The sequence below is a fragment of the Chrysochloris asiatica genome, unplaced genomic scaffold (assembly GCF_000296735.1).
Source record: "Chrysochloris asiatica unplaced genomic scaffold, ChrAsi1.0 scaffold00354, whole genome shotgun sequence".
NCBI lineage: Eukaryota > Metazoa > Chordata > Mammalia > Afrosoricida > Chrysochloridae > Chrysochloris > Chrysochloris asiatica.
Genome location: NW_006408872.1, coordinates 384,124 through 411,917, shown reverse-complemented (window position 1 = coordinate 411,917; position 27,794 = coordinate 384,124). Strand labels below are relative to the sequence as shown.

General features: G+C 50.2%; 1 protein-coding gene across 1 annotated transcript; it reads right to left on the bottom strand.

Moving 5' to 3' along the window:
- Positions 1-27,794, bottom strand: COL6A1 (collagen, type VI, alpha 1). The gene is made up of 35 exons (XM_006876108.1): positions 27,698-27,794; positions 26,808-26,937; positions 24,837-25,037; positions 21,065-21,224; positions 20,587-20,715; positions 20,469-20,489; positions 20,244-20,264; positions 20,120-20,164; positions 19,412-19,465; positions 18,867-18,911; positions 18,744-18,770; positions 18,150-18,176; positions 18,011-18,055; positions 17,626-17,679; positions 17,379-17,441; positions 15,775-15,837; positions 15,598-15,651; positions 15,461-15,496; positions 14,778-14,840; positions 13,919-13,981; positions 7,102-7,164; positions 6,304-6,366; positions 6,042-6,092; positions 5,808-5,843; positions 5,379-5,441; positions 5,111-5,176; positions 4,549-4,584; positions 3,972-4,008; positions 3,752-3,760; positions 3,191-3,324; positions 2,399-2,508; positions 2,123-2,303; positions 1,738-1,909; positions 870-899; positions 1-623 (listed from the first exon to the last, which is right to left on the bottom strand). Exons 1-35 carry the CDS (start codon positions 27,792-27,794, stop codon positions 1-3), a joined length of 3,072 nt encoding a protein of 1,023 aa, XP_006876170.1.

The window sequence follows — 27,794 nt, the reverse complement described above, 5'->3', positions numbered from 1 at the left end:
CTAGCCCAGCGCCACCTTCCTGGAGATGGTCTGGTAGAAAACGCCCTGTAAGAGCGCCTGGTAGCTAGGCACTCGGAATAAGTGCTTCTCGCCAAAGGCCACGTCATACTCAGCGGTCTTGCCAGTGACCAGCACATGAATGTGGGGCTCGTTCACCTGGTGACCCACCACTACTACAAAGATCTCAATGCCTGCCCGGTGGGCCTCCTGCACAGCCTTCTCGATGGCGGCCGCTGTGACGCCCTGCGAATTACCATCTGAGAATAGCAGTAGCCGCTTCTTGGCAGGGACTGAGGAGGCCTCTCGATAGAAGCGGGTGACGTAGCGAAGGGCATCAGTGACGTCGGTGGCATCATTGAAGAAGCTCATGCTGTCCACGCTGTTTGCCACCACTGTGTAGTTCTGTAGGAACTGCAGGGCTGCCCGCTCCGGCCTCTGCTGGCCGGTGCCACTGTACTGCATCACCGACACTCGCACGTCATGGGAGGGGTCGGTGTGCTTCGCTGTGAGGAAGCGCTCCGCTAGGCGCTTGGCAAATTTCTTAGTGGTCTCGAAGTTGTGACTACCCACGCTGGCTGAGCCGTCTAACAGGATGGTGATGTCAGCAGGGGAGGAGAATGTGACTGTGGAGGGTAGGTAACCGTTAGTGTGACAACAGGGTTGGGTCACGTCACGGGACTTCATAACTGCCCAGCTTCATAGGGGGATCTGGAGTTGGGGTGGTCCTGCCACGTCTGAGCTGACCCTAGCCTCATCACCCATGTTTTCCTTTGTCTCTCAGATCCTTCTTCCTCAACAGGTGTGCTGTTCCCCACCCCCCACCCCAATATGCCCCTCTCCACCCATTCAGCTGGGCATGTGGTACTCACCCGGGCAGGTGTAATCTGGACATTTCTTATCTATGAGAGAAAAACACCATGTGATATGAGCCTGTGAACTGCCTATCACCCTCACAATCTTGTCACAATGCTAGGACATCCCCAGGTGAAACACAGGTGACTGTTGCTCAAGGCAGTCTGCCTGTATATCTACAGCACACTTCAGGGTTTCAGAACCCTTTACCAAGGAGAACCTTTGGAGGTGACAGCAGGATGCTCCAGGTTCTCCTTCATCCCATTCATGGTCTGCATCCCATCCAGTAAATTGGGTGGGGCAGAGCCTGGCCCTTTCCATGAATAGAAAAACCCAGACTCAGGGAGGGAAAGATGGCCTACAGGTCACGTGGCACCAATTAGTGGCCCGCTTGGCCTTGGGGCAGCAGTCTAAGGCCATACCCAGTGCCCTTCTATCCCCAGTGACACTTGGATAGGGTGCACCAAGTGAGACCCAGCTGCTCTCTCTGGCTGCCAGTCAGCTGCCTATGATGGAATTGTGTCTGCTGCTGTGCTGGCCATGCAGACACTGTGTGTCTCTGAGCAACTCCAGATTCAGACTGACCATTTCACACATGTGTGGTGCCAACCCTCAATTTGAGCTGGACATGCATGTGTGATCATAGGCCCAAGATAGGAGGGTGGGTATGTGAGCTCAACCTGTCCTCATGGAAGCTTCCAGACACTTCATCCCTTGAGGAGGGGAGGCAATCCCTTGGGCCATATTGCTGACTCTTTTGATCATGGATCATAGTACTGGCTGAGAGTGAATGAACTAAGACTTGCTGCTGTGTGGTGCCTTTTCCAAGCACAGCTGTGCAAGAGCTCCAGACCTTTGATCCTGGCCACTGACCCTGGTACCCACCTTTGCAGATCTCAGCAGTCACATTCTTCAGGAAGTTGTCATCCAGCAGCTCTGCGTAGTTATCCTTGACGAGTGAGATGCCTGGCCGGGGCCCGCTTTGGCAGGCGATGACATTCAGCTGGTCAGAGCTCGGGGAGGAGCCAAACAAGTCCTTGATACCCACAGATACCACCTATGGGGGAAGGGGTGCTCACACCAGGACCTGGCTACACTCACACCAGGGTCCTGCTGCATTCACACTGGGACCCCACCACACTCACACCAGGGCCTGGCCATGATCGCTCATACTGGGGCTCAGTGACACCTGGGGCCTAGATGAGCTCACACCACACTTCCCCACCTCCCTGCGCTTGAGCAGGGTCCCCTCCTACCAACAAGCCCCCACCTGGATTTCAGGGCCACAGAGCACGTTGAGGGGTGTGGTGTCCCTCTGGGTGTCTGAGCGCCCATCTGTGATGACCAGGGCGATGAGGTTGTTGGAGGTTGGTAGCAGCCGGTCCCGGGTATATTGTAGGGCCTCGCCTGTGAAAGTGCCCCCTGCCATCCATTGCAGCTTCTTGATAGCTCTGTGTGGAGCGAGGGTGGTGGTCAGGGCAGGGCCTGAGAGGAAGGATGGGCTCAGATGCTTAGATGACTGGGCAGTCACACCATGTGGACTCACTCCTTCAGTTCCTGTGTGTTCCTGATATTGGAGCTCCTCAGGTCCACGTGTTCCTGCATCTGGTTGTGGCTGTACTGCACCACGCCCGCGTGCGACTGCCCAGGCTCAAACTGCTCCGTTGTGGGGGCGGAAGGCACTGTGGTCAGAGCACATCCCCTTCCCATGGGCACCCCCTCCCTTCCCAGCCATGGGAGAATTTGCATTCCTGATGATTCTCAAACTCGTGGGTCTGGGACCAGTGTTTAAAGACACCTCGTCATGTGTTTCTGGTGGCTGTGAATGACATGGAGTATTGTGGGCCTACCAGGAGCCCTGGGAAATGCCAAGCCCAATGTCAGCATACTCCAGTTCCCTGTTCTGTCTGGTGCAGATGCCCACAGACAGGCACTTAGAGATGGGAGCCTCGCTCACTAGGATCCAGCCCTGGCCAACCTGAGGTAGTGGGGCTGGCAATTGGGCTGAGAGGGGGTCCAATGGGGAAGCATAATCCTCACTGATTGCCCTGGAAAGGCAGGTCAGAGTCCCTGACATTCGTGTCCCCTCTAATGATGGGATGACCCTAAGCCCTGTGACTGCAGGGACCACCCCTGTTTTCCAGGCTTCCTTAAATGTGTCTATCCCCACAACTCCCCATCACTTCCCTTTGCTATAAAGAACAGTGCTGGGCCCTGAGGAGAGGTGGTCTGCTCTCACTCAGTGGGGCCTGGGAGATCACACCTGCTAGAGCTCACAGTAGCTGTTGGGGGAGGCTGGTGCACTAATGTGTCCTGGACCATGCGTATGGTGCCTCACCTTGACCAGCTCGTCCCGGCTCAGTCGGTCAATGACTTTGACAATGAAGTCCTTGGCGATCTCAAAGTTCTGCAGGCCGATGCTCTCGGAGCTGTCCAGCACGAAGAGGATGTCAATGGGGCCGCAGGTGCATTCTGCAGGGTGAGGGATTCGGGGGAGGGGGGGCGCACAGCAGTCAGCCCTCAGTCTGTCCAGCACCCAGTCTATCCCTGACAGTGTGTAGGGTTCCCCATCTTGCCCATACGCCCCCTGCTCCACCTGTCAGCTTGGATCAGGGCTTGCTGCTGCCTGCCCCTCCACAGACCCAGGCCTGGAGCCCGTGGGGGAGAAGAGTGAGGAATAAGTCTTGGGTCTGGGAGGCATTCACAGGTGGCAATGAGGGGGGAGTGGGTAGGCAGATGGGTGGGTAGGTAAGGGGCAAGTTCGGTGGGGAAACATGTGGATGGGTGAGTTGGGTGGTGGGTAGGCTTCATCTGAGACCCTTCTACCTACCATGGTTCTTCTACATAAAAGGTACAAACACTTGAGGGATATCCTAATGAGTTATGACATACGACTTACCACAGCAAGCTAGGAAAAAGAGGAAAAAAGAAATTAAGTAACAGTCAAGACCCCACGCTGTTTTCACAGTTAGGGTTGTTGGACCCCTCTGGGCCAACATTTCATGCCTTCCTGGTCATGGTGGAGGGGGTGCTGTCACAGTTATGTTAGGGCTCCGGCCTCACTGGAGACGGGGAGGCCTCTGATAAAGACTGTTACCCAAAGAGGCAGTGATACTCACAGCACATTTTCATGATGATGTCCAAAATCTCACACTCCTGGGGAGGGAAGAACATCATGTGGGGATGCTGACTCATCCCACTCCCCACCAGGCCACTCCTAGCAGCTCGAGGACCTCCACCTATTGTCACGTCCTGGTGCACGTTGCCCAGATGTGACATGCTGGCTGCAAGAGGTGCATAGCCATCATGCACCCCACCCCTGCAGGATGCCCAGTACCCCGAATCCTGTCTGGAGACACCAGGCTCTACACTGTTCCCACCTCCCACGAAAAGCAAGGTAGAGGCCTGGGCACAGGAGCTCAGGAACACACTTATTCCATGCAGCCCTAAACATGGACGCCAGCCTCAGCCTGTGGGGAGGGGCTGGAAGGACATAGGCTTCATGAACTGTACAGCAAGGACTTAGGGGGACATTGCTTTCCCTGCTCTGACATGACACATGGTGTCCTGAGCAGCCTACAGAGCCACTCAGTAGTGAGGTGACATCCCCACTTTCAGACAGTCCACATGGGCTTTCATATACAGGGCCCCAAGGAATAGTGTGGAGCACAGGACAGCTTCCAGACAACCACTTACGTCAGGTCCTGAGATTCCAGGGGGTCCAGGGGGTCCCTGTTGAAGAAAGAACCAGAAAGGGCTTTGAGGTGAGATTCTCTTCCCTGATTCCTATTGCCACAGCATGAGAATTCCCACCCTATGGGAGGCACATCACAGAGGCCCTGGGATCCCTGCATTAGACAACAGCCTGTTGTGTATGAAATTGTCAATGAGTATAGACCCATCCGGGAGCAAGTGGATGCTCTGGTCAGGTCTCCATCTGTCTGCCACTGACCCAGAGCCTGAGGCCACCTGGGTGTAACTTCTGAGCTGTGCCACAGCTTTGCCTCCTGTCTTGTCCCTTCCCTGGTGGGCACCCCACTAACCTGCTCTGACTCTTCTGCTCCCTGTGCTGGACCCTCTCTGCTCTCCCTGGCTCCTCTCTCAAAAGCAGCTTCTTCCTTCCTGTCCTTTTATGTCTAAGGCCTCCTCCACACTGTTCCTCCTCTGCCCCCCAGATCTCCGGGTCTCTCCCTATATCTTAACCCTCATTAGAGCCCTGGGTGCAGAACCTTAGATTGGGCCTAGCTGGGGGACTCACCTGAAGGCCTTCAGGGCCCCGATATCCCTTGGCTCCTTTGACACCTCGAATTGAAATATCGTTATTCTGGAAGAAAATAGTCTAATGTCACGCCTTGTCTAGACACCTGGGGCTTCTACCCAGAAAGACCCTCAACAACCCAGGTCACATAGCTGCCCATAGCCGAACCCCACATTACTCAGATTGCAGATGCTGCCTTTTGTGCTCTTGGCAGATTCAGAGTTTACAGCTTCCCCTCCACTGCCCACCCCTCAGGACCACTACTTACGTCCTCTCCTGGGTCCCCAGCATCACCCTCATCACCCTTGAGGCCAGGGTAACCTTTAGTGCCCTGTGAATGATAGGAAACCAAGCAAGTCAGTCTGTAGTGTTGAGATGAGCAGCCCCTGGTCCCAGGATGGGATGGATGGTGCCCAGAGCCCATATCTCCGAGGTAGACTTTTGATTGAATTTGTTCTCAGAGCAGGAAGGACATTGCAGGGCTGTGCTGTTTCTTTAGCGAGGGTGGGTAGGGGGCTTGCCAGGACCCCTGAGGGTGCTAGGAGATGGCAGTGAGTCATGCACAGGCCTCTGCAATGTGGGGCTGTCTCAGGGCTCAGCCTCCTCGATCCCATGACATGTGCACATATGTGTATGAATGTGCTTGTCTGTGTGTGCACAGAGTGGTGTGTGTGTGTGTGTGTGTGTGTGTACTCACATTGATCCCAGGAGGGCCCCTGTTGCCTGGATACCCCTGCAGGTGGAAAAACAAGTGAGTCACACCAGGTTCTGACAGAGGCCAGTGTGAGAAGTCCAGAGCTGGCAGGATTCCCATCATGAGATTTTGAGTCTGCTCAGGATCCTGGCTTTAACCCAGCCCACCCAAGTGCCCAGCTGGTCAAAGTGGATGGTATGGGTAGATACTTCAGGGTGGATGGCTCTAGGTACTTACTGGAAAACCAGGGAAGCCTTCGGTGCCATTTCCAGGGGGTCCATCATTACCCTAAGGGAAGAGCAGGCAAGGTCAACGGTTACTATGGGAGTCACCCAGGACTGTTTTCCCCATGGAGACACTCTGGCCATCTTCCCACAGGACACTCAATCAGCCCAGCCAACCCTCCAGACCTAAGTCCCACTCCTCCATATCAGGAACATGAGCCTGCCCACCTGCCAACATCTGGCCACATGCTACCCTTGGGTGGATGGTCACTCACCCTCTCTCCCATCAGCCCCGGGTCTCCAGGGGGCCCTGCAGGTCCTGGAACACCTCTGGTACCCTAGAGGGAGACAGGGGCTTTACTCTGGGAAATGAAGATGCAGGCACAGAGCTTTGTTAAATAGATAAATGGTGGAATAAACCATACAGAACATCTCACCCATTAACTGGGCAAAGATTAAAAGGAGATTTTAAGAAGGACAGTCCTGGGTGTTGGTATGGATACAGTAGGACAGGATCTTCACTGCATTGAACTGTCTGTTCAATAATTCAATACCAGGGAATGGGAAACCTGGGTGGGGACCCGTGTGGGATACTGCAGAGTTAGCTATGTGTTTGGCGATTGGGTGTGGCTATTGTAAGTGTATACCAATGATGTTCTTTAAAATGTTTGTTTAAGGTTTCAGAAAAATGCTCATAATAAAAAACAATTTTCTTGAAGTCCAGATTTTAAGACTAATATGCAAAGGGGGTAGAGGAGAAGAGATTGTCAAGAAATAAGCCAAGATAGTCACATAATCTCTGAGTAGTATAATTTTAGGAGATTTTAATTTTATTTTTAAAACTCTCAATGTTTTCCAAATTTTCTAAAACTGTCATAAGATAACAACTAAAGCAAAACATTAATAAATGCAAATGGAATTAGGCAGCTTTGCCCCATTCCAAAGAGCCCTCCCAGGTGTGTGAGATGAAAGAATGGGTGTGGAGGATGCTAAGGGTACAGGGAGGCCTGGGAAGGTGAAGAGTCAGCATCAGAAAGGCTCAGGGGTGGGCAGGAACAGGGAAGACTACTCACCTCAGTCCCTGGGGGCCCCTCATCGCCTCGGTATCCTTTTGGCCCGATAGGACCAGCCTCCCCCTGAAAAGAGATGGACATACCCCATTGGCCCCTCTGTGTGTAGATGGGCCTGAGTATAGTCAGATCTCCTCATTCTCTGCCAAAGGTCTCTCTGAGTTGTTCTTTGTTCCCATCATGAGGTTGGCATATCTCAAGGAGGCCTTTATTGGCTGGCCTGCTCTCACAAATTGCTTTAAGTCACACATTTTTATAACATCCCGATGAACAGACATGTTCAGTGGCCAGTCATGTGCCTGTGGCCTGTGCAGGCCAATAGACTTCTAGTGAACAGCTGCTTATGCCCTGACTAGTGTACTGCTTGCTGTCCCTGCCAGCAAACCCCTGCACTGGGAGCCTTCACAGATAATGGTGAATTTGCACACTTAACCCAGGGCGCTTTGTGCATGTCCATGAGACATGAGTCAGCAGCCCTCCCTTCTTGGGGTTCACAGAAGCCCTGAGATCCTGCTTTGGGAACATGAGAAGAAAGAGGACAGAAAGGAGGCTGTGGGGGATGGAAAACATGGGAGGCACAAGGGTCTCAGGTAATTTGTGCCTCCGGCTCCCCCTTCCACATCCAGACAGACACAAGATCACAACAACCCAGCAAAGAGGGCAGAAGCCTACAGTTGGGGCTGAATGTCTATGAGCTGCCTTAGCAGGGCAGCTGGGTGGGTACCTCCTCAGGTTCAGTCCTGCAGGCATCACCTCTCCTATGGGTCTCCACCTATAGGTGCCACCCATTCCTCCCTGTTTGGTTACTAGGAGTGGTGATGCCCGCAGGACTGGGCCCAAGGAAGCACCCACCAGTTGCTCTGCCAAGGCAGCTCATAGACACTTGACCCAGACTGGAGTTGAGCAAGGAAGAGCCCAGATTATAACAGGAGCATTGTGATGCTTTCTCCTGTTTTCTGTATTTCTCAACTTCTTTTTCATGGTGGTTATGTGCCGTGGAGTCGGTTCCGACTCATAGCGACCCCGTACAGGGTTTCCAAGGCTGTAAATTTTTACGGGAGCAGAAAACCTCATCTTTCTCCCACAGAACAGCTGGTAGTTTCGAACTGCTGACCTTGCAGTTCGCAGTCCAACTCATAACCACTACACTACCAGAGCTGGGACCTGATAAAACAGGCATTTGCCAAGACATTTTCTTCATGGAAACGCTAGTGTAGACCCCGGAGCAGAACTCTTGTGTCTGGGGCCATTATACATGCTCATAAAGGGGGTCAGCAGTGAGGGGGCTGGACTCTGGAAGCAGAGACAACATAGAGTCCTGGGAGGCTGCTGGCCAGTGTAGAAAAATGCTGCTCCAAAGCCAACTAGCCTCCTTTTCCCCAGGAAGAGTCAGGTGAATTAGTGCCCATCTCATTGTGTGCCATGAGTCAGGAGTGGACTGTCTTCGGTAGAGACAGAGGCCTAGAGGAAAGCAGGGATTCTGCAGAGGAGAAGCTGAGCCTCTGGGACTTGGCAGGCTCTGGGGGAGGCATGAGAGCCCCACAGGGTGGCGGACCCAGAGGAAGAAAGCGAACCTTCAGTACCAGGCATATCTACAGCCTGGGCAGGTAATGGGCCACACTCTCATCCTCATACTCTGAGAGTTTCCTTTTTCCCAGTGAATATTAATTACTTTTAAAACGGGAAATATGCAGATGCTATTAGAGCCTGCAACACAAACCCAGTCCCTGAGCATGTGCACTCTTATTAGAAAGTTGGTTCCCAGGTTTAGTCTTCCATGTGAATGATGTCTCAAAATAATTCTCTAAATGATGCCACAGAACACAAAGTGGACAGCTGGGAACAAAAAGTGCTCTGAAAGCCAACATGTCTTTGAAACATTGACATGTGGTGAGACAGTTCTACCAACATTCCTTCATTCATATTTGGGGACTGAGAACCTTCCACCATTTTTACTTTGGTTTATGATCCTCTGAAGATGGGATAGAACCATTTTAGGGGGACCTGGAGTGCAACAGAGAAGTCCATGTGGGCTTGGTTGCCTGGAAGATCTGATGTGGCAGAACTCTGAAACTGGCCTAGAGAGTCTCCTCCTTGCACTGACCTGCTATTGGTCTGTGTGGGCTGCTTCCAAACCCTGTGTTCCTGTCAGCTTTGTCCTACCCCAGAATAGACCAAGTGGAAACTGGCTCTGAGAGTTAGAGAAGACCAAAGTCAAGAACACATACTTCTCTGGGAATGTGTCAGGGTCCTCCCTCCCTGAAAGAGCAACACAGGGGGGTGGTGACCCAGCCCAGAGTCCAACTGCCAAGTCATGTTCTAGTCCTAACCTACACAGACAATTATTTTTAATTTGGCAACACAAAAGTATACTTTCTCTTAGTGCTTGGAAATAAAAGTGTGGCTTCATCTGTGAAGGCCCCTTATGACTCCCCAAGGGTTGAGGTCCATGCCTGCGGGTGACCAGTGAATTAAAACAGCTGACTTTGCTCAGAATCTGACCTTGGAAATTGGTAGTAACAAACATTTGGTGTAAACGTAGCTTTGACCTTAAAACTATTTAACCTTCAAAAGCACAGACTCTTCCATGTCCCCGAGTATGACTGTCCAGAGATTGCCTCAAAGCATCTGGGCAGCAGGACCTGCTGGCCTGGTATTAAAGCATAATTATACCAGTCGTCATTATGTCAACTCCAATTCATGGCAACACCATTTGTGTCAGAGTAGAAAGCGATAGGCTTTTCAATGGCTGATTTTTCTGAAGGAGATCACCAAGGTACTCTTCCAAGAAGTCTTTGAACTTGAACCACCATTTTGGATACCAGCAAAATGCATCTAAGCATTTGCACCCCTCAGAGACTCTATTACAGCATACTATAAAAGTATAATAATTACCATTGTTGGAATAGGGGGAGAAGTAGATTAAGGGAGCAATTCCAGAAGAGACACATATAGGAAAAGAAATTCAGAGTGTGATGAACCAAAGTTTCACTTAACCACTAGGAGAAGGACAGCATATGCAATAAATTGTCTGGCTCATCACTTGAAGAAAAAGTCAGGCTAGATACTCATCTCATTTATAGCCCAACAACATATGGTCTTAACAAATCAAAGCTGAAAGCACTAAAATGTAACAAAAATGGATATAGTGCAACAGCGTAGTGGTTATGAATCGGGCTATGAACCTTAAGGTCAGCAGTTCAAAACTACCAGACACTCCGCGGTAGAAAGATGAGGCTTTCTGCTCCCGTAAAGATTTATAGCCTCAGAAACCCTGTACAGGGTTGCTATACATCGGAACTGAATCGATGGCACTTAACAACCACAAAATGAGCAAAGCATTCTAAACAAAAGCCACAGAGAAAAAAATAGATGAATTTAGTGAACTAATATGGCACTTTCAAACTATCATGGTCAAAGTCAAAACATAGATAACAAATTAAGAAGAAAAATCACACTGCACCAAGAAACTTCACACGCCAATGCAAAAAACCATGCAGAATCCAATCTGCATGAATGGGAAGAACAAGAAGTACCAAGAGACTAAGAAAGAATACATAGAGCCATCCAAACTACGACAGAACATGTATATTCACCAGAGAAACAAAAATGTATTTTTGAAGTTGATCATATTTAGTGTTAGTAAAGGTGTGGGTTAGTTACTATTTTACACTCTTGGGAGAGTGTAAGTTGGGGCTACTTTGTGTAGAAATATTTGGGAAATGCACATACATACAGGACTTGATCAAGAAATTCTATTGCTATGAATTTCCCCTCTGGATATAACCTTGGAAATATTTCAAGAAAATTAAATTAGAGATGGATAGAGATTAGATGTATAGATAGATGATGGATAATGGGTGGATAGGTAGATGATGGATGGATGAATAGATGGATGGATTAGTGGGTGACTGGGTAGGTAGATGGTAGATCAGTAGATGAATGGATGGATGGATGAATAAATGGTAAAAGATGGATGATTAGTGGGTAGATGGTTTGATGGAGGAGTGGGTGAATGAAGAGATAGATGATAGGTGGATAGATGAATGGATACACAGATAAGTAGGTAGATAATAAATAAATGGGTAGATAAATAAATGGCTAGACAGATAGATAGATAGATAGATGGAGAGGTGCTAGATGACGGATGAATAAATGGATGGATGGATCAATAGATATAGATGAATGGATGATAGATACAATATTATGGTAATTAGTATTTGTGAACTATATTAATTACTTTTTAGAGAATGAAGCAGCAATTAAAGGAAAAGGGGAAAAACTTAAAGGCTTCCATTCAGTTACTAATAAGGGTATAAGTAATAATGCAATTTAACATAGACAGATTTCATAAAACTATTTTGTTTAGTACTCATCTAATTGGACAAATATAACATTAAAGCAATTTGCAATCACATATCATTCCATGACAAAAACAGTGGTTACGAATTGGGCTGCAAACCGCAAGGTAAGTAGTTCGAAACAGCTGTTCCACGAGAGAAAAATGAGGTGTTCTAACGCTCCCATAAAGATTTACAGCCTCAGAAACCCTGTACAGGTCGCTATGAGTTGGAACCCACTCCACGGCATATAACAACAACAACAACAGGATCACTTCTATTCATAAAGCACTTCTAAACCTTATTTTATTGGAGACACGGTATCTCCCTTTTACTGCCAAGGAGATGGAGAACCAGAAACAGTCACATGATGGTCTCGTCATCAGGAAGCTCAGGTCCCAGGGTGGCCAAGGCTCCAGAGCCCACCAGATGCCACCTCTGTGTACACTGGTCCCAGGCCCAGGGAAAGCAGACACATTCCTCAGACAGATGGTTTCAACAATTTTACTTGAAATTATGTGCGAGGAAAGTTTTCCATTGAGCTCTCCCGGCCGTTTAGAATTGTATCCATATATAGCTCTTAAACGGGTCCATGTACTTCTCCATCTTCTCCTGGGAATGGACCCAAGGTGCAATCTGAATGCTCCATCAGGAGAAGTTACACGCTGCTCTGCTCTGCTCTGCGGCACATTCACTGCTGTTCCCTACTTTTCTTAATTCTTATTTTTAAAGCTACAAGTCCTAATTTTTTCTCTATTAAAAAACAAACAAACCCTTGAATACAAGGACCAGGCCTCCTCAGTGTCTGGGACCACTCTTTCCAGCCTTCACTGAACTCCCATTCCAAGCTACGTACCCTAGGCCAAAAAGGTCATCTGCATCTCAACACACAGCTCAGTTCTTATAGCCCCAACAATAGTTCCTCTCCTCATCTCTGGATCTCCCAGGCCCAGCTCAAAGACTGCTCCCTCCACACCCTCCCCACCCCACATCCCCCACCCCAGGTCAAGCAGCACACATTATCTTGTAGGTGGTTTGAGCAGAGGGCTGTGGATGCACACAACTTCTGAGCATAGGATTACTTGATGCTTTTCAAAGATAGATGGGAACAATGGGCTTTGGAAGATGGCCAGCTGGTGAATTACTCTGCACTCCCAGTAGCAAGGTGGGAGGGTCTTGGATGCAGGAGCGTCTAAGTGCTACCCAGATGATGTCACTGGGCCCCAGAGGGCCACCAGGTAAGGAACCAGAGAGCAGGGTCCAGAGCTGGAAGGTTCCATTCAACAAACAAGAGCTCCCTTCTGCCCCAGGTATGGGATATACAAGGGCTTTCCCATATTAAAGCAAAACAAAACAAAACTGTCCAAGTACAACCTGCTGTAAGATGGGTCTCCCTTTCATATATAAGCTGTAAGTGGAGCTTGCATGATTCTCCCAGTGGGTCTTGCATCTGTACAGCAATTGCACACTAAGTCTTCACCCCAGCTGGGCAGGGGGCCTTCAGAGCCATGAATGCAAGGAAGGTCACCAGGGCAGCAGGGATGGCAAGCAGAGCCCAGTGGAGTCTTGCCTCCCAGAGTCCTGCCCCAGTTCTTTGCAAGCCCCATCCACTGCTAAACTGTGTCCTGTATATTGGGCTGAATTGTGTTCCCCAAAAAGTTGTGTTGAAGTCCTAACTTCTGAGCATGACTTTGTTAGGAAATAAGGTTTCTGCAGAATTCATCAGTTAGGTTAACAGGAGGTCATACAAGCAGGGTGAGTCCTAATCCCATCTGAGTGGTGTCCTTGTTAAGGGGAACAGAGATGCTGAGGGAAGACACCATGTGAAGGAACCACAAGAGATGCCAGTGACCACCAGAAGCTGAGAGACAAGGAAGAAATCTCCCCTAGAGAGACAGAGGGAGCATGGCCCTACTGACTCTCTGAATCCGGACTTTCAGTTCTGAGAACTGTGATAGAATTTCTGTCGTATACCCCATCTGGTTTGTGGTGTGTTATTATGACAGTCATAGGGAGTCAGGTGAGACTGAGGTGCCCATCTTTCAATCTTCCTCAAAAAGGCCAGGCTCCAGGCTTGAGCAAGGGCATTCACAGGACACCTTACATGGAGCATCCCACACGAGCAGCCTCACACTTGCTCACATCTCATAGTGAAGACACTCTCCAATCCTGCATTCTCTGGGCCTTTTACTCTTTCAGCCTCCCACCCTGTCCTTTTACCCTACACCTGTGAATAATGTTTGGGACCTGTGGTTGTATATTGGGCATCACAGGAACCATTTTCTCCCCACATTTCCAGCTGGCCCCAGGCTGCCACCCCAGCCTCTTGTCACCTCATCCATCAGAAACTCCCTGCTGACCAGGTGAAGAGAGACACACTCCCTGGAATCTTTCTGCCTCCAGGACATATGCTGACCAACTTGGCTTATTGGAGATGCTGCCCCTTTCTCTGTTGTCTGCCCAAAAGCCAGGGTCCTTACCGGGTCTCCAGGGATACCGACAGGACCTTCTCTTCCTTGGTCACCCTGGGGTCCAGCTTCACCCTGAGGAGAAATGCCCCGTGAGTGTGAGGTCCAGCTGCATGGTCACAACCTGTACTGATTGGGGGACCAAGACCCAGGAGCCTGTTGGCATGGACAGAGGGGAGCAGGACTAGGCTCAGCTGAGCATGATGCAGGGCTGCCATAGGACTGACTGACAGGCTGCTGCTTCTTCTCCTTTTGACTCTCCACATTTTGCTAGAAGTGATAAGTTCTTTTTCAGAAGGCACACCATGGGCAAATTCACAGGTTTAATCCCTTCCTCTGACCTCCCTGCTTTAGCACTCTCATTTTCTAGAATTATCCAAACATTAGGAACCCTAGTCCCTGTTCCTCCCCTGGGCTCAGACTAACTTCCATTTCCTGATCTCAGGGGAGTGTAGTTGGGGCATGATCAAAGGCTATGTTAACCCAACTCTGGGGTACGTCCCCACACACACAGGAGGTTCTGGGGAACCCTAGGGAGCAGGGAGGGGCTGACAAGTCTTTATTTCCCTGGTTCTTGGTCTTAGTTGGGTTCAGCATCCACCAATCAGCAATTCACTCCTTCTTTCCCTGTCCCCACCCCCACATTGATCTAGAAAGCAGTGTGCCCACCAGTCCTTTTGTTCCGGTGAGAGGGACCCAATGGCTGGTCCTGGACACTGTGTTTAGCTGGAGGTCCTGTTGTCAGGAACCCTGGTGGGACAGAGACCTCGCTGGGGTCTTCAGTGGGTGCATGAGGGGGAACAGGAGCGGGCCTGGCACTGCTGTGCTTTGCTCAATGTCCCAGAGCTACTGATCTAAAAACATGACTCACCGGTTCTCCTCTGGGGCCCCGAAGGCCAGGTGTCCCCCGTGGTCCTCTTTCCCCAGGGCCACCCTGTGCAGAGAGAAGGTGGGGAGCTGTGGTGTGTGCTGGGGTTCTTAAGCTTGGACACCCTGGGTTGACCTCCCCCGCCCCACAGGACACTCCAGAACTAGTGCCACCTCACACCCTGCAATTTCAGAGATGGTCTCCTGCTTACAGAGACCCCGAGACTGAGTATACCCACAAGATCCCAGCCAGCCGGTCCGTATTACTGATTCTTAAGACTAAAACCACCCAGTTGCTGTTGATTCGACACCATAGGGTCTTTAATGACTGAGTTTTTGGGAAGTAGATTGCCAGAATTTTCTTCGAAGGCACCTCTGTGTGGACCTGAACCTGCAAACCTTACAGTTATTAACCAAGTGTTTTAACTGTTTATACCTCCAGGAACTCCTCCTAAGATTAAAACTACCGAATTATTAGGTGGAGGTCTTTGCTATCCAACCAGTCTCTGTAAATGCAGCCATGGGAAGGTGATTTTTAATCATCCACGAAATCCCTGTGGCTCTGAACTGTGTATAACTGGTGTAGCTTTGTCAGTGTCAGATGAATGCATCTGGCGGTTCCAGCCTCTTGTGTTCCCCTCTGTGGTAAGTGATCATGTAACATAGTACCAAACCCCTGCCACTCACCCTCTCCCCAGGAGGTCCATCTGGTCCTGAGTTTCCCTGTGATGAAAAGGAACAGACAAGCATCAGTTTGCAGTGGGAGCCTGTGTGCAGTCTTTGGGTTTGGGAACAGGAAACATAAGCACTGGGGCGCTGCTTACCTCATCCCCGGCTTCTCCTTTCTCTCCTGGGGGCCCAGGTTCTCCTGGCTCACCCTAGGGTAGGAATATGGGTAGAACAATTTACCTCTCTGACTCCCTTTTACTACACTTTGACTCTCGGGAGATACAGGGTGGTGGTGGTAATGGAACCCTGCTTTTGGGCTGCCCACTTCTTACCTCTTCTCCAGGGGGCCCTGTGTTCCCAGGCCTCCCGGGCTCACCATCCGTGCCAGGCTCACCCTGTGAGAGAGTGGAGAGGTACAAGGTTACAAATGTTCACTTTGAGGTGCGATTGGTGGTTTCTGTGGGGCTCTGAGAGCAGGTGTACAGCTGTCTGACCTCTGAGAGACCATGTACAGGGCTGTCTTGGATAATTAAGGGCTCTGGCCACCATAATACCTGAGCTCCAGGCCACTGTGCCTGACCAATGCCACCTGTGCCTCTGACTCACAAAGACTCCACCCACCCATCTCTATACAATTGTTGTTAAATGCCATGAAGTCAGTTCCAACTTGTAGCGACTATGCATAGGATTTCCAGGGAGCAGCTGGTGGGTTTGGCCCTGACCTTGTGGTGAGCAGTCTAGTGTTGATCCTACAGTGTCATGCCAGGACTCCTCTCTACACAAGAACCTGCTTCAATATTTTTTAACTTGGCTGACTGTTATCTTTGCTAACTATAAACCAGTTGCTGTTGAGTTGATCCCTGCTCATGGCAATGCCATGTGGCTTAGAGTAGAGTAGAACTGTGCTCCACAGGGTTTTTAATGACTGAGTTTTCAGAAGCAGATTGCCAAAGCTGCGCTGGATGGGTTCAAACTGCCAACCTTTTGGTTAATAGCCAAGAGCTTAACAGTTTGCCAGACACCCCTTATAACTAGGTGATGCAATCAATTAATGCTTTCAGATGTGAGCCAATAGTTTGAAGCTTCAAGTTCACCCAGACGTGTCTTGGAAGACATTCCTGGGAATTTTCTTCCCGAAAATCAGACAGTAAAATGTGTCTAGAGCACAGTTTGGCTATGACACACACAGGGTCACCATGAGTTGTGGTCATTTTAACAATTTTAAGAAGTAAAATTCAGTTTTGGTTAGTGTCAAAATGGTGACAGGGAAACTTGAATCCAGTGGGCAGCTTTGGGTCCACTGGGACCACTGGGCAATTGTGAATGCTAAGATGAGATTCTGAAGTCATTTTCCTGGATTCCAGGAAATATGTGTTGGAGAAAAATGTGGATGAAAGTCATCTTTCCTGATATTTTTTGGTTGTAATGAGAAACCCCAAAATAAAACCCCAGCAACATGGTAGCCAGCTTTGAATCGAGCTCTTAAAAAGTTCTCTCTTCATGCTGACTCTCATTGCCTACCACAGCTCCCAGCATCACACTCTTCGTCAACAGTTCTGGGAGAGCAGCCTGTGCAGAAACCCCTCAAGCAATTGGGAAGGGGTTTCACACAGCAGCCTCTTCTTCCCTTCAGGGAGATTGGAGTGATTGAGAAGAGAGAATACTTGGGGCTGAGCCAATGTGGGTGATCCCAGCCTGCAAAATGATCCATAACTCTGTTCCCATCACAATACCCATAGCTGATGCCCTTGCCTAGACTACACAGGGTGTTAATTTCTACCATTTTCTCCTCCAGAGGCCGTGTGGTACAGCCAGGCTGATGTGGCTAGCACCTATCCTTTAAGGCATAGAATCTGCTTCCACAGAGAGTATCTGATTGAACACTTGGTGGGCAGCTCCCTGCTCTTCCCAGCTCCAAAGGACACAGGTCACTGACCTTTTCTCCTTTCAGTCCAAAAGAGCCAGGATCTCCCTTAGGCCCAGGGGGTCCTTGGATGCCCTGTGAAAAGATGAGATCTTGGTACTGTCACACGAACAGAAGCTGGTGTGGCCTTACCAAGTGTCCTCGTAGGCACATACAAATGCAAAGCAAATTTAAACACAAAATTAAACTTCTCAGTAGTTGCACAAGTATGTGAACCAGCTATCATCCCTCAAAGTGCCCAAGAGAGTGAAGGACTTACGTCAAATCCAGGCGAGCCCTTGCAACCTGGCAGCCCAGGGTACCCTGTTTCCCCCTGGGAGAAGGAAGGAAACCAGACAGTGACGTCAAAAATTAAAGGGGATTCTACTTTAAATCTTTTGGCACTGCTTATCCATCCCTCTGCAGAGTCCCTCCCAAGAAAGCCCATCAGCCCAGAAGATGCTCCAAGCTTAGGTGGGAAGCTTGGTTTCCACTGGGACCTGGGGATTGGCAGGAAATGCCCACAAGAAATACTTCCTGCCTTCCAAGCTATCTCAGTCACCTGAGAAAATCCATGCTCATGACCCCGTGCCTGCCCACCCAGGGGCACTGTCCACAGTTGCTATGCTCACATTATTCACAGTCGCCTACCAGCCAGGGGTTACCTTCATGCCATCCACACCATCGATGCCTCGCTTGCCCTTCTCACCCTGAGAGGTACAGAGGTTAGAGAGAAGGTCAGACAATGAATGATACACAGCACCCACTTGGAGGGCACACTCATATCCCTGACTCGTCACTCACCTTGTAGCCTTTGGGTCCCCTTGAGCCCTGTGGACACAGGAAAGACAGTAAGCAAGTCTCAAGCCATTAACAAACGCCCCACCTTGGGTTGGCCCCATTTAGGGGCAGTAAAGAAATCCTGCTTAGGTCACATGTGGGCAGGTCCCAATAGCAGGGAGCCCACTGAGGAGTCGACATGGACCCCAAACCAGGGAGGTGCAACTCAAGGAAGTGTCCACACTTAAGTGTCTTCCAAAACCCTCCAGGAGGCAGAGTACACACTGCGGAGAGCCCTGTGCTGCGATGATCCTGAAAACAGTAACAGTGAAGCTCACAGGTGGAAGCTCACCACATAACTGACTGGGTCCCCCCAGAGATGAGAGAGGGGAAGAGGGCAAGGACGGGGCCATATCAACTGGCTGACCTCTGGACCTGTGTTAGGGCTTCACAGCAACAGGGTCACAGATGTCAGCCTCACTGTCCAGGTGAGAAGGCACCTAGGGTTGAGCTGGCAGCTCAGTGAGGGGTGGCCGGCACCAAGGCCATGTCCCTAGACCTACCTGATGGGACCTAGAGACCAGACAAGAGAAGCTTTGGACCCTGTGTCTTGCTCACCTTTTCCCCGCGACCTCCTTTTTCTCCCTAAACACCAAAACAGAGAAGGGGGAGACTGTGAGGGTGGCCTGGGAGCTGGGTCCCAGGAAGATCCATAGGGAGGGGTGGTGGCAAGGGACTCACTTTCATTCCTTGGTAGCCAACAGGTCCCAGGTCCCCTGGCCTTCCCTAGAACAGACAGAAGGGAGTGTGTTAGACACCCTGGGTGGGTGGGTGGGGGACCCTGTGCCCCAGCCCATCCATCTTCTTCCTCCCTCTTAGGAGAATCTACTCCTCAAGACCAGACCTCCTCCCCGGGAAGGGGGTGGGCAGCTCTGATTGTCTGAGGGGACACACAGCAGTGTGATATAGAATCCATCCTCGAAGGAAAGGCCACCAGGGACCTAAGGAGTGAGAGTGGGTCAGTCCACAGGGGTATCCAAGAGGACTGGGTGGGGGAGGCTGTGGGGAGACCCCACCTGGCCACATCCCCATCTGAGTGCAGGCAGGGTCAGTCTGAAAGCCTGTGGGGTCTTGGAAGAAGGGGTCTGTGCCTGCCTTCTGAATTACTTCACCCATACGGGCAGAGTGGCACCCCGAAAGCAGCCATCCATCCTGAAGTTTCCTCTGCCCCATGTACCATGTACCACATCCCAGGCCCCTCACCCCCAATCCTGGTGGGCACTCACCGGCTCTCCAGCTTCTCCCTTCTCTCCTGGGAGCCCTGGCTTCCCACGCTCACCCTGGAATACAAAACACGGGTGGAGTGAGTGAGAGAGCCCGACTTCCTCCATAACATGCCCTCACTCCAGGGATTCTATGGCTCAGGATTCCCTGCCACTTTTGACCTGTCATGGAGCCAGTGTTCAGGGCCACATGCCTTCACTACTCAGCCTAAGGTCTCCAGACCATGAAGCTGCTTCTGCTCCCACTGGCCACACCCAGCTATGCAGACTTAGTGCTCAGAAACCTGGACTTGGATGTGCGACTCTCATAGGTTGTGAAGACAGGATTCATGTTTTCACTCTCGTCTACCATTAGGCCCCAGCCCAAGATGCGATGCAAGTCCATGGTGTGTGGAGAATACCCTTCTGAAAGGTCACGACCCCTACCACGGATCCCACAATTCTCCTGGGTGGGTCAGACCTCTGGGCAGACGTGGGAGCCTCCATACTCCATAGAGCCACAGACGCCACCCTCACCCCACTGCATCTGGCTGTGACTTTCCCTCAGGCTCAGGGATGTCTCCTTGGATGCCAGGCTCCTGTACCACCTCCTTAAGGATAAGACTGATGTTGGGGCCCCATCTTATCCTTACATCTTGGATCTGAGACTGCAAGGACATTTCTTCTACCAGTTTCACTGGACACAAGAATGGAGCCTATGTGACCACTCACCTCATACCCGGGGTCGCCCCGAGGTCCAGGAGGTCCCCTGGCAGGCTGAAGACACAAGAGATAATCAGTCCGAGACAGCATCAGGTGAGCCCAAGTCCCCAAGGGAGGCCACACCCACACTCACCTGACACTCGAAGGAGCAGCACTGTGGTGTGAGGAAAAGGGGACAGAAGCCACAAGTCAAATACTGAGAGGCACAGAGGTCCCACCCAACACCTGTCCGACTCTGGTAGGCTCAGGGAGATGTGAATTGTGACCCCAGTGACACTGAGGCCCATTCATTTCCCGTTAGGACAGCTCAAGGGAGAAGGAAGCTCCCTGCTTTCAGAGGTAAAGAGGGGCTTCTTACCACTTGCTCCACATTGTTTTTCTGAAAAGTGAAATGAAAAGGTTGAATCAATTTTAACTGTGGCCACAGAATTTTCTGGAGTCCCAGACCAGTGGCTGCAAGGGTGTCCGGCACTCACAATCATGTCGATGATGGTGTCGATGGTCTGACGGATGACCACCTGCGCATCCCTCGTCTGGTCCCAGTCAGCCGCTGTGAAGTTGCGCCGGTACGTGTGGTCGGAGGCAATGATGCTCAGCCGGGGCTCCTGAGCCATGCATGACCCAAATGAGGAAGAGACATTGAAGCCACAGCTGGGGGATGGCCCTGCCACCCTAGGACAGTTCACCAGCCCAGCCAGACCTGCACCCCAGCCCTCCAAGGATCTCATGGTCCTGGTACACGGAGCCCATGCACTAAGCCTGTGAGGGCTGGACCTGCTTGAGGCTGTCCTCATCCCAGGGTTCAGAGAGGTAGGGGGGCCCTGCACTTAGGCAGGGGTTATGGAGGAAAGCAGAGCTGGGGGTCATGTTGATGAGGAATGCCTGCAGATCCTGTCTCAGGTCTCAAGCCTGGCCTCAGCTTTGTGGGGTGCAGAGGAGGGTAGAGAGTCCTACCAGGTGGTCAGGAGTGATGGCCACTGAGAAGACTTTGATGCCCAGGTGTTTGGCCTCATTGACAGCATCCTCCAGGCCTCCACATGGCTCTTTATAGCCCTCCAAGGGATGCCCATCTGTCACCACGATCAGATACTTGTTCTCCTTCAGGTGGGAGCCCCTGGAGGGGTGGGGCACAGTCAGATCACCCTTGACACCAGGCTTTCCAGTCCATGTTGACCCTGAGGGCTCTGGGCAGCCCCCACCTCCTGCAGAATCCTTCAAGTGAACCTCGGGCAGGGGCAGGGGACATCGGTGTAGTTTTGCAACATGTCTTAATCTGCTACATTTGGATACTCTGTTTCTCTTTGGTGATCTAGGTGACATACTAAATACTAACAAAAGGGTATTAAGACAAAAATTAAAATTTGTGGGATCACACGTCTCTACAAATGATTAGAAACAGGCACAAATACTGGGAGAGAGAGGTATGGGGACTCACTACAGAGAGAAACCCTCAAAGACTCCCAAAGTGCCCAGAACTCCGATTTTCAGAACACAAGGTGATGTTGTAATTAACCAACAAATGTGTGACATTAGCTGAGCTGGTTTGGCTGATTTTTTTGGTACATTGCTGATATAGATAGTTGCTTACACACCATTTATTTTTGTGAGAAATGGAAAACAACAGATTAATCTATAGACAACCTTAAATACAAACCATACCTAGACATAAAATAGGTTCTCTTTTCAAGAATAAAGCCTTGGAATAAGAAGAAAGGATGAAAACTGGAAATGCAGGAATACCTCAAAGATATTTTGGGTTTGGTTCCAGACCACCAAAATAAAGCAAATATCAAAATAAAGTGATTCACATAAATTTGTTGGTTTCCCAGTGCATCTAAAAGTTACAATGGCAATATACTTAGTTTATTGAGTGTGCAATGGCATTATGAGAAAGTTTGAAAGATTGTGAGAATTACCAAAATGTGACAAGACATGAAGTGAGCACATGATTTTGGGAAAATGGCACTGATAGACTTGCTCAATGCAAGGTTACCACAAAACTTCAATTTGTCAAAAAAAAAAAACACAAAAAAACAAAAACAAAAACCCAAACTAACAAAACAGTATTGTGAAGCACAATGAAGCAAAGAGCAGTAATATAAGGTATGATTGTACAGGCAACATGTACCTTCTTCCTGGACCACTTCCTGGACATGCTTTAAGAGTATTTTCAGGATAAATGCATATTTGGCTACTTAGAGTGGGCAATGTTTCTGTCAACGGGCTCCACATATCAAGTTTTCCTGCCATACCACTAAACCCAGCAGCCTAGATCTCCTTCAAATACACTACTGTTCAAGTCCCCTCTGCAAAGGCAAGAAAAGAAGGGGACTTGAACTTGTCTTGTGGATTCAGCACTCCTACCCTAATGGCTCCTTGTTAATGCTGAATAAGAGGGACTTAGTAAGCCTCAAAGGAACGTTGTCCCCTCCAACCCCACGCTGGACACTGGGGCTTCATCCAGACCAAACAGGGGAAGGAAAAGATGGGTACAGAGACGAGCGCCTTGTCCTGTGCCTACGCTCTACCCCTCCTCCTCTCACCCCATCCCTCCCTGCAGCCCCCTTTTAGGTGCTTCCTTTTGCCAGTACTGGTCTCACTCTGAAGCTGCAGTCAGAGGCCAGCTGAGGAACAGCCAGCTGAGGAACGAGTTTCTGTTGTCTACCTTGTCTTGCCTTCTGAGCTCCCTCCCTTGGCATTATTTTGCCATTTCTGGAATGGGAGCAAGCTGGGGAGGCCAAGCTCTCTTCCTGGTGACTCAGCCATAAGAGATGCAGCAAAAGGCACTGGGATGAGCCAGGTCAGGGATGCCAACCTCTCTCTTTATGAACACAAGCACCGACTGGCCTTCCTCAAATGTCACCTTCATTCAGAGGTAGGCAACAACATCAGAGGGGTGTTGTTCCTATTATTCCAGCACGGGCATTTGGCATGTCCTTCCACATTTGGGAGGATATAAAGTGAGCACACTTTAGGAGTTGCTCCTTGTTATGAATTGTGCTCCCCTCAAATATAGAGAGTCCTGGTGTGGCACTGTAAGATAAGCACTGGATTGCTAACTGCAACGTCAGCAGTTCAAACCCACCAGTCACTCCTTGAAGACACTATACAGGATTGCTAAGAGTTAGAACTGACTTAATGGCAGTTAACAGTAACAATCTCAAATACATGCTGTAAATGCTAAACTCTATACTTGTGGAGCCCTGGTGGTGCTGTGGGCTAGGTGCTGGGCTTCTGACTACAAAATAGGCAGTTCAAACCCACCAGCTGTTCTATGGGAGAGCGATGAGGCTTTCTGCTCCTATAAATATTTACAGCCGCAAAAACCTCATACAGGGTTGCTATGAATCAGAATCGACCGTGGATTTGTTTTTTGGTAGTGGGTATATCTGTGGATGAAATCCTATTTGGGAATGGGGTTTTCTTTATTATGCTAATGAGACTATATCAGTGTAGTGTGTGTCTTAAACTAATTACTGTTGAGATAGAAAAGGACCCAATTAGGTACAGACAGAAGAAACACAGTGGCCATACCACATGAAGATCGCCAAGGAACTGAGGAACTGAAACTGAAAAGAGAGTCTCGTTCAGAGCTGATAGAGAGAAACCCTTCTAGAGCTAGTGGCCCAAATTGGAGTTCTAGTCATGGTCTGGTGCTTTAGGATAAGCCCTGAGCTGCTAACCATAGGTAGTGGTTCAAATCCCACCAAGTGCTCCTTAGAAACCCTATACAGGGTCTCTGTGAGTCGGATCTGACTCGATGGCAGTTGACAATCACAGAATTGTGAAATAATAAAACTCTAGACAGAATTTTAAAGCCACCCAATTGTGGTATTTCTGTTGTAGCAGCACTAAGAAACTCAGACTTAGCGCCTACATATCTCAGCAAGAAAGATGCCCCCCCTTAACTTCCTCTGTGGTCTAACCCAGACAGGTCAGCCAGCTGGTTCTGGGGACACAGCCACTGACCTTAGCACCTACATATCTCAATAAGAAAGATGCCCCCCAGTAACTTCCTCTGTGCTCTAACCCAGACAGGTCAGCCAGCTGGTTCTGCGGACACAACTACTTACCCAATCCATACCTCAGAATGGGAACTGGATGGTCAGGTTAACTACAGACAAACCACCAGCACCTGGTAACTGCCTTTGGCCAGCCTTCGGAGCATGGAGACTCTTTCTTTCCTCCCTGGGGCCATCTACCCAAGACCCTCTAAGGACCACAGGACTCCTTACTACAGGGCAGTTAGAGCTCACCATGGGTAGCAGTGGGGGGTAGGGTGGAGAATTGAATTAACCATGGTATCCATCCGACTGTTGTTGGCTGGTAAGCACTACCAATTAAATGCACTGGCCACACCCAGAACTGACTGCGTTCCTTAGAAAACGAACTTCTCTCCTTACCCTCTCCTTCTGTTTATGTCTCTCTGATTCTGCCTCACTACCTCTAAATCTCTGTCTCTGTATATCTCTGTCTTTCTCTGTCTTCTATCTGCAACACTTATTGTGACAACGGACAATCACTCTGCCATGCCCTGGTCACAGTTCACCCAGTGGGTCAAAAGTGAAGCCCAAGGTTGTGTAGCCTTCCAAAGGGTAGGGTCCGGGATGGGGAGAGCCCTGTGCCTTTCATGAAATGGCAGATGAGCTGGGGGAGGCATGTGAGGATGGTCCAGGGTGTAGGTAGGATGCATAATGAAGCTGCGTATGGTCCTCATCCCACTCACCCGACTAGCAGCTCCTCCAGCCCCTTCTTGATGGCACAGTCGGTGAAGGTGCCCTTGCCAAAGTACTTGACAGCATCCACACTGCTCTTGAGTGAGTCGCGGCCACTCGGCATGCGGGTCAGCCCACTGATGATCTCTACCTCATCACTGTAGTGCAGCGCTCCAGCATTCCAAACCAGATTTCGGTCACACCGGTAGTACCTGTGTATGTAGGGTGGGATGAGTAACAGGGGGAGTGGGACCTTCTGAGACCCTAGGTGCAGACAAGTGCAGTGCTGGGACCAGGCACCACCCACTGCACAGCCCACAGATGGTTGCTGCTGCCCCTTTGTTTCCACAAAGAGCTACAATGGTCTGGAGAAGGGATGGCTGGCATGGGGACTCCCCACCTCTGAAAGCATGGGCCCTGCCCTGGGAAATGACATGACAGTAGGGGCCTGGGGAAAGACAGCTGGCCTCAGTTAGCTGAGTGACCCATGATTTCCTGGGGTGGCATAAGTTCAGATTGAACCGCGAGGTAGGAAGTTCAAACCCACCAGCTGTTGCTTTGAAACCCTATAAAGGCACGCTATGATTTGGAACTAACTCAACTGTACTTAATAAAAACAACAAGGAAGATAAGCATTGGACTGCTAACCTCAAGGTCAGATTCTAACCCACTAGATGCTACTCAGAAAATCTTTGCTGTGAGTCGGAACTGGCTTTCACAACAACAAGGAGGAATCACAGTGCAGCCTGAGCTTGGGAATGGGTGAAGTCTCAGGAAGAGGGGTGGAAGGGCAGACCCTGTGTGGACTGAGTGCGGAGGTACAAGCAATGACTGAGCCAGAGGTGGGAGAGCGCTAAGTGGACCTTGATGTGAAGTTATTGAGTTTGGGTCCTTCCTTCTCAGGGAAGGCCCAGGGCCCTTCCTCTCCCTAGGAGATGCAGCCCAACTCCTCCCCTCAGCTTCACAGGGAACTGCTCTGCCCAGGGCCTGGGGGTGGTCCTAGAACCTCATGGTCAGTCAGAGGCTTCTGCTCCTATTAACATCCTGAGCAGGTCGCCTCTCAGGTGTGGGATTACTGAGTGGTTCCTGTCGTCCTTTCTGGAGGGCAGGAGGCTCACCCTCGTTTGTGCTTTTCACTGACTGCAGTGTAGCAGGGGCTCCCCCTCCTAGGTGAGGGGGATCCACTACACCTCCTCCCATGACTGTAGCCTCAAGGGGGATGTGTCCACATCCCCAGATACACCCAGTGCCCACCACACAGAGCTCCCTGGCCTAGGACTCCCCACTCCCCTCAGCTTCTCCTGCTCCTGGAACCTATGTGGATTTGTTGGATGAATGGGTGAGCAAGTAAATGAATGAATGGATGAATGACTGTTCTATCCTCTAATCAAGGTCCTGTCTTGTTTACGTTCTGGAAGCCTAAAGTTTCTGCCTCTCACAGATCTTAGGTCTGTCAATGATTCCAGCCCCTCCAGATCCTCTTAACATCAGGTAGAGAAGGGGACCTAACCCATGCACTTAGACATGCTTTTCAGGTGTTAATGAGGGGTGCCCTCTGCAGCCAGCAGGCTGAACTGCATGCTTCACTGGGTTCTTGCCAATTCACTAAGCTGACTCCTTTTGTTGAGGTAAAGTCACCTTTTTTTGGTTTGCATGGGGGATAGTGTGAGCCCCAGTTTTAGTACAGTCTCTACTGCCTGCCCCCAATGACCGAGTGATGCCCTCAAGCCTGCTTTGTAGTCCCAGAGGGCCACATGGAATTCAGTGTCATTCTCACCCCTAGGAACCACTTTGGACTTAGGAGGGAACTTGGAGCTATATGGCCAACATGCTCTTTTCGCACAGGAAAACTGAGGCCTCAGGCTCACCCTAGTGGGCAGTGATAGGGTGGCACCAGGCCATAGGCCTTCTGAGTCCCTGTTCCTCTCTGTGAGAGGCTCAGTAGCAATGCAGAAGGAAAGAATGTCAAGGTCTAGTCTTACCTGTCTCTCAGGTTGTCAATAAAGTTCTTTGTGAACTCCTTTACCCTGTCCACCAGGGCCCCGTAGGGTTTCAGCCTCAGTGCCACACTTTCGGAGGTGTCCAGGACAAAAAACAGGTCCACCGGGCAGTCTTGGCACAGATAGGGAAAAGAGGGGCTTCAGGCTTATGCCTCTGCGGTCTTTCATGTGAATCCTGCCAGCTGCCCTTCCCACCCATGCTCAGGAGAGCTGCCATCAACCCTCCCATGTACATAGTCATATCCTCAACAGCAAAAGCTTCCACCTTGAACAGAGGGGATGGAAGGGGCTTATGATGAGAGACCACTGTGTATATCTTTGAAATTGTACCCAACTTGGAGTTAGAACCAACCCTTCAGGAGGGTAAGAATGTCCCTGTCCTCAGGAAGTTTTCAAATTAAATTCAAAACTACCTAGGGCATGAGCTTCAGAACAAAGGTGTGATCTGAACAGGTTTCACAATTGTCAAGTAAGGAATCAAACGAAATTAATTGAACTATGAATAAAAAGGACTTGGCCATCACAGTGACCTCTAGGGTATAAGACTAGGGTTTGTTCATTAAAACAGGAAAAAAAAATGAGGCCAGAATGATGTCATCAGCTCCTTCTCACTTGTGGGTCCCCCTAACCTGCCCAGTCTAATGCACCTTCAATCACAGAGACACTGGAGGTAACACATCCCAGAGGCCTTGCTGGGAATATGGGGGGATCTTCAATACCCCCTACAAGCCCCCTCACCTGCAGCTGTAAGGAAAAGGGAGAGGATGGGGTCCTGCTTGCCCCAGCAAAGATCAGGTTGTGTCTGGTCCTGGAGTCTGTCTCCCCAGCGGCAGTAGAGAGCACCAAGACAAAGATGGGGCAAGCCCACTCACCTTGAAAAGCAATGGCCTTCGAGTTGGCTGGGGCATCCTGGGCGGTGGCCCAGCAGGCCTGCAGTAGCAGGGGAAGCAGAGCGCGGGCCAGCTTCAT